Source organism: Corticium candelabrum, chromosome 2 (assembly GCF_963422355.1).
Source record: "Corticium candelabrum chromosome 2, ooCorCand1.1, whole genome shotgun sequence".
In the NCBI taxonomy this organism is placed as follows: domain Eukaryota; kingdom Metazoa; phylum Porifera; class Homoscleromorpha; order Homosclerophorida; family Plakinidae; genus Corticium; species Corticium candelabrum.
In genome coordinates this window covers 9,180,819-9,193,600 of record NC_085086.1, presented here as the reverse complement: position 1 = coordinate 9,193,600, position 12,782 = coordinate 9,180,819, and the positions used below count along the sequence as shown (strand labels likewise).

The window sequence follows — 12,782 nt, the reverse complement described above, 5'->3', positions numbered from 1 at the left end:
GCGAAGACTTTGCTATATTCTTGTTTTCACGATTCATTAACCTTTTCTACGTCTAAACAGACGAACGCAAGCATGCAAAAAAGCAGAAAGAAAACTCAAAGTTCTTTGTCTTCCTTAGAAACGAGATAATCTCTATAAACTGCAATATTCAGTTGATGCCACAAGTCGACTTGATCCAGTCAAGATGACTGATCACATCTGTGTAGACTCCAAACTTTGTCTTTTCGCCACAACCAATTCCCCAACTCACAACTCCTGCCAACACATAGCGACCTCCAAACTTTCTGTTCTTTACCACCAGAGGTCCGCCACTGTCTCCTTCACAGGCACCGTTGTAATCAGTAGCACACAGCATGCTCTCAGTTATTTGGTAACCTTGATGCTTTATTTGACAAAGACGGCGAGATTTTAACCTGACGTCGCATTTACGTAAACATCTAGATCTGCTGACAGTCGAATTGACGCGACCCCATCCAGTGACGATGCCGTTTTGTTGAGCACGGATGTATGACGAATCTCTTGTCTTGTCTGGTAGACACACAGGCATGATCGTTCGACAATTGCAGTTAACCGAACGAGCAAGTTTCAAAACGGCAATATCATGGTCGTAAGAAGTTTGATTAAAATTTGGATGTATGATTATCGACGATGAATTGGAACAAACGGAATTGGAGAGAGAATCAGATTCGGAGCAATTGCCGCAATGTTTGCCCAAGCAAACTGTGATAGTTTTTCTATTAATGCTCTGATACTTTAAGCAATGTGCTGCTGTTAGCACACATCTCTCTGAAATGAGAACTCCTCCACAATGTTGTCCCAACCGAGGAGAACACAGCATTGCTTGCCATGGGAATTCACCAGGACTAGTCGTGTCGCCACCAGCAACAAATGGCTTTCTAGCACAACTTTTCCCACAATCGGATGCTGCATACAAGTTAGAAATATTTTAAGAATTGCTACATGTTTGTTATAATCTGAAGATGTTATACCGTAAAATATATAAACTGAACATAACGACTATAACTCAATTACATGTGAATGATAATTGAGGAATACACCCCGCAGTATTCGCATGAGATCATGCATGATGTGTAAGCTGCATGTGTTGTGTACTATTCTAACTAATTGCAAAATGCTCAATAGTTTTCCACATTGCAGTGCCACGTGTTGAAACTCGTTGAAGCGTAAAGCTGGGGTCGCAGCTCTTAACATATTAGCGCGTTTACACAAAAAATTATTAGAGCTACTTCGTTAGTTAAGTATTGGTATTAAGATAGGATTATTTACAAATAATGATCGTACTGTTTAAAAAGTCAATTTAATACGAGATTTGATAATGCCAATCTGTATTTCATTATTTACTACAAACGTTGATTTGTTGACTTACTTTTAGACGTTTCTAACTACTATTTTTAGTATCAATAATGTAATATATAATTTTAGAGCTGTTCAATTTAGTTTGCTTTTTAATTATTACTTTATTACTATTAAGAAAATTTTTATTTTAAATTCCTCTTACAACATGGAGAAATTGTCGAAAATTGGTTGCTTGGATCGATGACATCCAAATGTCCATGTCGTTCGTAAGTAATCCTGTAGCTTGTCACCTTGCATGTATACTCACCAGCATCTTCTAACTTTAGTTTTGTAATTGAAAGTCCTTGTCCGTTTGTTGAAACCGCAAATCTAGATTTAGTATCTAAGTGGTCTAGAAGTTGACCATTCAAGTACCATTGAGTAGAACGAAACGGAAGATCGCACGATTCTTGGCAATCGAACCATGCTGCAGATCCAAGTAACGCCACCTGGTTGATCAATTCTAAAACAACGTTGAAAGTTTGCTGGTATATTTTACACATATTACTAAAAATTGAGTTTAACTAAACCTTCAAAACAACATTCTCTTCCGTCACCAATAAAACGAGGTTTGCAGCTGCAATTGGTATTTTCCACACAATCAGCATTTGAATGGCAGACATGACAAGAGAACTCTACATTTGTAGTGAAATATTTTGTCAGGTTTATATTTATCCTGCAGTATTGCAATTTACCACAAGCTTCTTGACTAATCATTCTTAATGAATCTGATCCAAACAGGCATGCCTCGACTTCCAATAAACACTTGTTTATATAAGTTCTCCCATCAGAACCGCAGACCGGTCTGACATCTAATGGACAAGCAGACCGCGATTTGCATATACACGTTGCACTGCCGTCGCTGTCTGCTGCACAAATCTCAGCGTTTGAACAATTAGGTCTTGCAACTTCACAAACACCTGATGACAAAATATTTTTATTGGTTGATATCAAATTGATCTGTGCGTGATTGACCACCTTTGCACAAAGGCGCAATGCCTGTCCATTTTCCTATTTCGTTGCATTTTCTAGTGCTGTTACCAGAAAGTATCTGGTATCCATAGTCACACGAGTAAAGCACGAAATTTGGATAATAGAAATTGCCACCAACAATTTTTCCGTTTAGTGGAGCATGTAGTGTAGAACATCTCACAGCTAAGTAATATGCGTTGAGCAAATATACAATCATGGGTATTATAATGCTTTTCTTACGAATACATTTGGGAGGCTCAGCGCTCCACGTGGCTTCGACAGTAAACTTAGAGGTTTGTCTACATTGCCTGTGAGTGACGCCAACGAGCCTGTACCCAATTGAGCAAGAGTACCGAGCAACGCTTCGGACATGAGTTTGCGAAACAAATACTTTACCAAACTTTGGTCTAGGCGGTGATGCGCATTTTATAACTATTAAGATAACATTTCGTTCTAATACCCAACTAAAACAAAAACATACAACAAACTTTGGCATGTTGGAGGGTCATGTGACCACATTCCTTGCAAAAGGCAGGTAGACTTAGACGAACCTCGCACAGCATATCCGGCATTACAAACGAATTGAACTGTAGAGTTTACAGAAAAATCATCGCCAACCAATTCTCCATTTAGCGGGTTTTGAATTGATGGGCATGTAGTACCTAGACAACAAGACGTAATCAGAATTGCAGTAAGGATATCTTTGTGACAACTGCTCTTGTACGTTGGCAATTTGGCGCTAATCCTCTCCATTGTCCAGATGCATTGCAGTTGCGTTTTGATGCTCCAATAAGTCTGTATCCTTCTTTACATACATACACAACATAATTCGGAAACGTGTAACTCCTGCCACTGATAAACCCGTTTTCAGGAGGCTGTAAGGGCTCGCACCGTATTCCTGCAAAACATCTTATACTTTACCTCTAAACTGCAAAGAATTTAATATTTGCCTTGGCATTCCGGTATGGGCATGTTCCATTTTGCTGGTAAATTTTTGATTTGGACGCAGTGAAGTGTTGAAGATCCCTTCAGGGCATATCCTAGCGTACATTTAAATACAAGAACAGACCCAATTTTGTTGCCGTTTCCAACAACACGACCGTGTTTTTGTCTTTGAATTGGAAAACATCTCGTTTCTAAAAGACACAATTGAACTTACTAAACATTCACTGTTGGCAGTTTTACGAAGCGCTCTCTACCAATACATCTGGGTGGCGTATTGGTCCATGTACCAGACGCCTCGCACGTTGATGTCTTTTTTCCTATCATCATGTATCCTCTATTGCAAGAAAACGTCACGGATTCTCCAAAATAGAAGTTGTTGCCTATAATTTCGCCATGCTTGGGTTGTTCCAACTCACCACAATAAACAGCTGAAATATATAGCAATTGAACTTATTTCTAGTGTAAGTTAGTAAGCGTTTACGTTGACACTTTGGCCGTTTTCCCTTCCACAATTTTGAACTTGAACATGTCATAAACTCTGTGCCTTCGACAATTTGATATCCTAGACTACATATAAACTGGATGTAACTTGGATATCGCCTTCCGTCTCCTTGGATCACGGCTATTCTTCCACGACTAATGACACCCGGATCACCGCAATCTTTAGCTAAATACAATTGCCAGTAGCAACTCGAACGTTAGCAAGTACTATTAATTCCTTATTCAATAACCTCTACATGTTGGTGGATTTTCAGTCCATGTCAAGCTGCAATGCGTTGATGAATGTTCCTGGCACGATCTTGTACGAGAACCAATCAAATCAAAGCCAATTTTGCATTGATAAGTAGCCGTTCCGCCCAAAAAGTTTGACGACACCGAAACTGAACCATTTGATATCGATTGTAAATTAGGACATTTCAGAACTATGACCAATCAATACAAGTTGAAATTTGTCTAGCATGGCATTTTTGTTTTGGTAATTATATATATACTTTGACATTTTCTCTGTGTGTTTGAAAGCCAGTAACCTTCTTTCAAACAAATGGAGGTATTGGTTCCAACGAGACAGTATCCCACGTTGCAGTGGTAGAGTACCATCGCTCCGTAGGTAAAGACGTGTCCTTCATACCTCCCATTCAGTAGCAAAGGAGGTCGTCCACACCATACAGCTATATATATATATATATATATATATATATATATATATATATATATATAGAGAGAGAGAGAGAGAGAGAGAGAGAGAGAGAGAGAGAGATCATGAACATTACAGATAGCTGATTTAATAAAAGTTAATATTAAAGATTTGCTATTCTTACGTTGGCAGGTAGGGAATTGTCTCACTTTGGGTAAAAAGTGTTTTGTTCTGATTGTTTCTGGTATTGGCGATATGCAATTCTTGACTTTTTCGAGTTCTGAATTGATTCTTTCTGTTGGCTGGTTTAATGCCTCGTTACTGTGTTTTGATACTTCATGCCACTGACCACTTTGATTGCACTGAAAGTAGGGTCCTCCGCCAACGAGTTCGTGACCATTTATGCACTTTAGTGAGATTGTCATTGGGTAAAAATACGCATTCCCTTGCATGCGTCCATTTGTGAAGTTGGAATTGTTAGGATCCGGACACGACCTTGCTATTGTAATACAAGTCTGTTATTAGTGTCACAAGATTAACACAAACAGGACGTACGTATACAACATGGTGGTTTTCCGCTCCACGTTCCTTTGCATTCGTGAGGGTTATAGAGTTGTAAGCAAGTTCGAGTAAATCTTTGAATGTTTTTATCCATATTTAGGTCATAGCCTGAATGGCATCTGTAAACTGCCGTGTCATCTACAAACCTTTGTTCTGAGCTCAACTGTACTGTACCATGTTCGGGATCGCTAAGAGGTGGACATTGAATTCCTAAATATTAAATTCAAACTTTAGTATTTTATATATCAATTTTAATACCATACTTACTTTTGCAGATGGGTGCCTTATTCGACCATTGTCCTAATGAGTTACATTGAGTTTTGTTTGGTCCAACTATGCAGTATCCCGGATTGCATGTATATCGCGCAACTCCATTAAACTGATAGTAACATCCTGAACATTGTCCATTCACAGGAATTTTAGGTTTTCCGCAGCCGACCGCTAAACACGCCATCCAGTATAAAATTGTTTTAGAAACGTGCACTGTTCTTACGTTCGCATCTTGCAAAATTTAGTTCAAAATTTCCGAAATTTTTCGTTTGAATGCTATTTCTTCTTAGACAAGTTTGGACTAGCTGCAGTTTTGCTGTAGTCCGCAAATTATTGGGTTTATGCCATTTTGGCAATGGACCGGATAGAGGAACCCAAGACCCTGTTTCATTGCATTGATAAACTGGTCCATATTTTGTCAATTCGTGGCCGACATCACAGCTGATTGAAATTGTTTCCGGAAAAAAGAAATTATCTCCAATAACCGTTCCGTTCACAAATGGTTTAGGATTCGGACAAGATCTTGCTAATATAGAAATGAATTGGTTATTGTATTGTTACTTCGGATATAAAACTTACGTATGCAGCACGGTTTTCTTCCGCTCCAGTATCCTTCACATCTTTTCATGTCTCTAGCTTGACGGCATTGCCGGTCGTAAGATGACCTCTTTGCATCCATCAAGAGATCGTAGCCTCTGTTGCAGGTGTAGCGCGCTTTGGTGTCTACATATCTGTTGTCTTTATTCAGGACAAAGCCGCCGTTTCTTATAGATGTAAGAGACGGACATTGTATACCTAGAGCAATAATATGTCAGAATCTGCGGAAGCCGTCTGGCACGTGAGGCTTTAGACAAAACACTTTTAAAAATGTATATTTACTATTTGCTTAAAGGCGTCGGCTTTAGCTTATATTATATAGAAATATAATATATTTTAAAGGGCCACAGACATAAAAAATCAAAAAATATCTTAATTAACTTTTTATATGATAGTTCTAATGGTGTACATACCCGGAAAAATAATTCTTAGATTTTAAAAAGCAAGATTTATATAGGGAAATTGCACTGTAAATTGCTTTCGGTTTATCGCATTTGGTTTCGAGCAGTAGATTCGGGGCATGTAGGGCACGGCCCCGTTCCTCGGACACGATCATATTCCGGACGCGAGTTCTCGGTTATCCGTTTTTGAACGCAGTCCCTACCACATCATAAATGTAGGTATCCAACTTGTAATTGACCAGACCAAAAGAAAGCATTGTGCCTCTTCTCTGCTTAGAGTGAGATTGAAACCTGTGCGGAGCCTTGCATACCTCGTTCATCGAAGCAACGCATCGTTCACCGGACAATAGCGTTTAAATTGCTCACACGCATCTTTGAGGCTAGTTACTTATATATCACTAATCAAAAACTCTTTACCTACAAATCGCGTTGTTACCCTGCATGTCAGCCAAGATCTGTATGAGTCAGTGTCTGTAAAACGCTCATGGTAACGGCGCCAATCTTCGGACCCCCATTTTCTTGACTTGCTACCTTCTCGGCACCAGCTCTAGGTTTCAAATGACTGCAGCTGACTAAATTCAGTTATATAAAAAGCCGCAGAACTAAGAACGCTCGCCTAGAGAATTGACGGCAATTCTGAGTCATTTCTCGTAAAACCACGTCCCCACTAGGACGTGTAAAAGATGTCGCTTGGACGAACTAGCCGTTCAACCAAGAAAACGACAACCGAAACCAATGATAGGGTACGATTGAAGTGCTAAACCGCTCTTTTTAACCCTTGTCAAAGAAAGTCGTCGCGTAGCGTTCACAAGGACTTGACGTAATCTAATTCAACTTTACCTAGTAGAAGCATAGGTGAAGGTTCTAGCTGCTCTGATTGTAGTCAAAGTTTCTGCGTTCAGTACAGCTAGTTTTACCAACGATGACGTGCTGCACGTTGTGACAGTGCAAGGTCATGCCATGGTTGATATCAAAAGGAGATAGAAACTTCTGCACACGTTCTATTCATAGACAAATACCAATTTATGGTCCTTAAAAGGAAAGCACGGGCTGTTGCTGTGCCAATTTGAAGAATGTGTTCGTCGCAAAGCTCGAACATGGATGACGTGAATCTTCTACTACATCCGTGTGCATCAAGCCTGTCCATGCAGTTGTACTGCTAGACACTCAGAAGTTGCAATTCGTACGTTAGGAAGACTAGACATTACCGGAGGGTTAGTAGATGCCAATAGAGTGAGCTTGTCAGCATAGAATATTCAGCAATTTCCGTTAATAACCGTTTCTGAGTCCAAAAAAGGACAAATGAATGTTGGCCACACGATATTTCCTTTCAACTCTCTCTCTCTCTCTCATAACATTATATCTGCAGACTGCTGCTGCAAAGGAAAAACCTACTATACGACGAAAGGGGCGTTACCTCGACTCAATGAGCATGCGCAATCTCTCCTGAAGAGTATCAAACGGAGACAGTTATATTGTTAGCTTGTTACCAATAAACCTATCTCAGGTGCAAAGTTGCAGAATTGCCTTAGGGTATTTTTCATGGGGAGGTCGTGTTCGATGAAATGGTGGTGTTCGATGAACGGGGTCGCAGAGAAGGATCATGTTTACCGTCCTAGCATAACCGTTCCAAGCCTTTGGAAGTCCCGCGTCTGGAATCACAGTCTTTACTAATTCTTCTTACAGTGGGCTTCAGCAGCACTTAGTCTTACTTCGTTTACTTCTTGCTCGGCTGTCCGATGATTGATGGTGGTCTGATAACAGCGACGGTGCTCTACATACGACGTAATTGTGAGAACGGATGTCGCGTTAGCGCAAAACGTTTCGATGACTAGCTCAGTCAATGAACGCGACAGAGCAAGTGGCTCTAGTGATGAAGACGGATATGATCTCAAGAAAGCTTTGCTTGATCACATTCTTCACGAGGTGCAATCGTTAGCGTGCAAAACACCATTGTTTGCGGCTACGTCAGACTCCCGAATCGTCATTGCATGACGGTTTGAAACGGTCTGTGTGCGTAGAACCTTCAGTATCGTATGGAGTAGATACTGGTGATGTGGATGGTCGGAAGACGACAAAAGTGAAGCCGCAGAATTGGTGGAGCTGTCTAGCTTTGAGCCTGTCGCCACTAAGACGCCATCGCTGGTAGCACCCGAAGACGAGCAAAACGAACGACCACTAGATTTATTGTGGTATTGAGCAGTTTAAGCTGCTATTTACAAGTCATGTAGTGAAATTTTGTTTAGGTGTACAACTACATGTATTTGTTGTTGCTGACATCTGGTCATCATTGTGGGTGTTGCCAGGACATACTTGACAAACTGCATCACTGAACACTCAGGATTTTGTGGCGTCTGCCTAGATGTGTTGGTTCTGCAGACTGCAGACAGCAGGACTATGGCATTGCCTTGAACTGATCCCCTCCAATTCATGAGAATCAACACAAATTAGTTCTATCAAAAATGCTGACCTCAACAATGGATTTCTGTGCTGCCCAGGAGATATACAGAAATACTTCTTACTATCATTAAGCACGATAGTGTAAACTCATGCCTGTTGTCAGCAGTTCGAAGATTCTGTCCTACTGTACGAATTGTTCAGTGACTCATAGAGCTAGATCAATCTGATTAATTCATCACTACATGTACACTTCTGTAAAGTTTAAATACAACTACTACTACCTATTTCACTTGCGCTAACGCGACTTTCGTTCTCACTTCGCATGACATATGTACACGCCCCGAATCTGGTCCTCGAAACCGGATGCGATAACCCAGAAGCACATTACGGTGCCAATATATTATAGAAACATTACTTTAAAAATCTAAAATTGTTTTTTCCGGTATATGTACGCCTTTACAATTATTATATAAACTTTTATAATAATTTTTGATTTTAGCATGTCAGTGGGCCTCTAGACCGTCTTTGCTGCTCAGGGTTATGATCTAACTAATAGTAAAAAAAAGAAGGAAAATTTCCAGGCAATGACATATAGAATTACGTACCCAAACTAAATTACTGAAGCAATTTTTTAGTTATGATAATGGTTTAAGCAAATTATTTCTTTACTTGATTTGTCAGTTTTGAAAAACTAATCTCTTGGACGCGCATAGTTTCAAGTTAATTATGCCTGTTAACACGCGTTAGGCCCAATCACAAATTTACATCTTTACGTAACAATGTGGTTCAGTCAGAAGCAGTTTGTTTGCGCCAATTTTCTAACTTTTATTCAAACGGTTTGCTTAGTCAATCAAAATTTATATCTTACGTTCGCAGGTTGGTGACGCTTTTGACCAAAGTCCTTGTGAATTGCATTCAGAGCTGTTACTGCCAACAACGCAGTATCCATAGTTGCGGTCAAACATCACTTTGTTTGGGTAATGGAAACTCCTTGAAACCAGAGAACAGTGACTGTTAACAACAGGTTTCCTGCAATATTTAGCTAAAAGGTACAATGCACTCAATATATATACTAAGTTAATGCGTAAATTGTTATATTCTTACATTGACAGGTGGGAAATTGTGTCACTTTGGTAGGAAAGTGCCTTGTCTTGATTGAATTTGAACTTGATGATATGCAGGCTTTCAATTTTTTAAGTTCCGAGTTTATTCTATCAGTGGCTTGTTGTAATGCCTCGTCACTGGGTTTTGATATTTCATGCCACTGACCACTTTGATTGCACCGAAAATAGGATCCTCCGCCGACCAGCTCGTGACCTTCCGCGCAATTTAGTGAGATAGTTTCGGGGTAGAAATACGCATTTCCCTGTATACTTCCATTTCTGAAGTTAGAATTGTTAGGATCCGGACACGACCTTGCTATTGTAATACAAGTCTGTTATTAGTGTCACAAGATTAACACAAACAGGACGTACGTATACAACATGGCGATTTTTCGCTCCACGTTCCTTTGCATTCGTGAGGGTTATCGAGTTGTAAGCAAGTTCGAGTAAATCTTTGAATCTTTTTATCCATATTTAGATCATAACCGGAATGGCAGCTGTAAACTGCCGTATCATCTACAAACCTTTGTTCTGAGCTCAACTGTACTGTACCATGTTCGGGATCGCTAAGAGGTAGACATTGAATTCCTAAATATTAAATTCAAACTTTAGTATTTTATATTCACATTCGTCACGAGATACAATCGTTAGCGCGCAAAAAACCGTTATTTACGGTTATATCAGCCTCCGGAATCGTCGTTGAATGACGGTTTGAAACGGTCTGTGTGCGTAGAACCTTCAGAATCGTATGGAGTAGATACTTTTGATGTAGAGAATGGCTCGGCAGACGACAAAAGCAAAGCCGTAGAATAGCTGGAGCTGTCTAGCTTTGCCACTGAGACGCCATCGCTGGTAGCACCCGATGACGAGAAAAACGAACAGCTACTTGATTTATCGTGGTATTAAACAGTTTAGGCTGATATTACAAGTCATGTAGTGGAAATATGTCTAGCTGTACAACTACATGTAGTTGTTGTTGCTGACCTCTGGTCATCATTGTGGGTGTTGCCAGGAAATACTTGACAACACTGCATCACTGAACACTCAGGATTCTCTGGCGTCTGCCTAGATGTGTGTGTTCTGCATACTGCAAACAGCAGGATGTTGGCATTGTCTAGAATTGATTCTCCTCCAATTCATGAGAAATAAAACTAATTAATTCTACCAACAATGCTGACTTTAACAAGGGATCTCTGTGCTGTACAGGAGACATACAGATATACTTCTTACTATCAATTAGCATGATGGTGTAAACTGGATGTCGTGCCTCTTGTCAGTAATTGGAAGATTCTGTGCCACTGTACAAATTGTTCAGTGACTCATAGGGCTAGATCAATTTAATTCATCATTACATGCACACTTCTGTAAAATCTAAATACAACCTACTGTCTTTCTTTCAGGTTTTTCATATGCCAATCTCATCTTTCTTGGTTGTTCCTACCGCTCAGTACTCGCACTGTCTCAATTAGTACGTACGGTATTCGTCTCAATTTCGGCGCCCAGTAGCCTAAACTAAATTGCTCACACAATCCTGGTTCATCTTCAAAGCAGTCTGCTTCGATTTAATGACTACACAATCACTTGGAGCTTCCCAGCGAACTCTCGTTGTCTGTTGTTCCTCCCACTTTCGTCTTTGTTCGTGGTCTTCGGAAACTGAAAGAGCCTCACACCTTCTTTCACCGTACTATAGCACGCAGCTACCATACATCGCCTAACCATTCTAACCGTAGTACACGCTCGAGTCTTGTGCGTTACCTATTTCACTTGCGCTAACGCGACTTCCGTTCTCACTTTTATGTTCTAGGTACACGCCCGGAATCTGTTCCTCGAAACCGGATGCGATCACTTGGAATCACATTACCGCGAAATTTTCTAATAGAAACCCTACTTTTAAAATCAAATTATTTTTCCGGTATGTGTACGCCTTTAGAACTATCATATAAAATTTTAAAATAATTTTTGATTTTAGCATGTCTGTGGCCTTTCCTTGCTGCTCAGGGTTATGAGCTAATAGTAAAAGAGGAAAATTTCCAAGCCATGACATATAGAATTACGTACTAAAACTAAATTACTGAAAGAGATAAAGCCATTTTTCAGTTTATGATAACGGTCTGGGTAACTTATTATCTTATTTGACTCGTCAATTTTGAAAAACTTATCTCTTCGACGCGCATAACTTCAAAGTTTATTACGCCTATTAGCACGCATTAGACCAAATCACACAAGATTTTCTTCTGTACGTAACAGCGTGGTTCAGTCAGAAGCAATCTGTTTGCGCCAATCTCTAACTGTTATTAAAACTGTTTTCTTGATCAATCAGAAATGTATATCTTACGTTCGCAGGTTGGTGACGCTTTTGACCAAAGTCCTTGTGAATTGCATTGAGAGCTGTTGCTACCAACAACGCAGTATCCATAGTTGCGGTCAAACATCACTTTGTTTGGATAATGGAAGCTCCTTGAAACCAGAGTACAGTGACTGTTAACAACAGGTTTCATACAATATTTAGCTGAAAGGTACAATATACTCAATATACATATTAAGCTAATACGTAATTGTTATATTCTTACGTTGGCATGTAGGAAATTGTGTCACTTTGGTGGGAAAGTGCCTTGTTTTGATTGAATTTGACTTTGGCGATATGCAAGCTTTTACTTTCTCAAGTTCCGAGTTGATTCTCTCATTGGCTTGTTGTAATGCCTCGTCACTGGGTTTTGATATTTCTTGCCACTGACCACTTTGATTGCACTGATAATAGGATCCTCCGCCGACGAGCTCGTGACCTTCCGCGCAATTTAGTGAGATTGTTTCGGGGTAGAAATACGCATTTCCCTGTATGCTTCCATTTCTGAAGTTAGAATTGTAAGGATCCGGACATGACCTTGCTATTGTAAATACAAGTCTGTTATTAGTGTCACAAGATTAACACAAACAGGACGTACGTATACAACATGCCGGTTTTTCGCTCCATGTTCCGTTGTATTCGTGAGGGTTATCGGGTTGTAAGCAAATTCGAGTAAATGCTTGAATTTTTTTATCCAT

At 39.9% G+C, this 12,782-nt stretch overlaps 2 protein-coding genes across 2 annotated transcripts; both read right to left on the bottom strand.

Annotated features, from left to right (window-relative positions):
- Window positions 1–5,077, bottom strand: LOC134198553 (CUB and sushi domain-containing protein 3-like). The gene is made up of 15 exons (XM_062667966.1): window positions 4,964–5,077; window positions 4,593–4,907; window positions 4,266–4,442; window positions 4,005–4,196; window positions 3,755–3,940; window positions 3,528–3,701; window positions 3,279–3,464; window positions 3,053–3,226; window positions 2,817–2,990; window positions 2,569–2,760; window positions 2,335–2,511; window positions 2,052–2,276; window positions 1,887–1,991; window positions 1,520–1,819; window positions 1–924 (listed from the first exon to the last, which is right to left on the bottom strand). Exons 1-15 carry the CDS (start codon window positions 5,061–5,063, stop codon window positions 149–151), a joined length of 3,453 nt encoding a protein of 1,150 aa, XP_062523950.1. The 5' UTR covers window positions 5,064–5,077; the 3' UTR covers window positions 1–148.
- Window positions 5,078–5,439: 362 nt separating this feature from the next.
- LOC134176488 (sushi, von Willebrand factor type A, EGF and pentraxin domain-containing protein 1-like) lies at window positions 5,440–12,782 on the bottom strand. The gene is made up of 8 exons (XM_062643157.1): window positions 12,689–12,782; window positions 12,311–12,625; window positions 12,076–12,249; window positions 10,119–10,328; window positions 9,742–10,056; window positions 9,506–9,679; window positions 5,819–6,034; window positions 5,440–5,765 (listed from the first exon to the last, which is right to left on the bottom strand). The coding sequence occupies exons 1-8, from the start codon at window positions 12,780–12,782 to the stop codon at window positions 5,440–5,442; spliced, it is 1,824 nt and encodes a 607-aa protein (XP_062499141.1).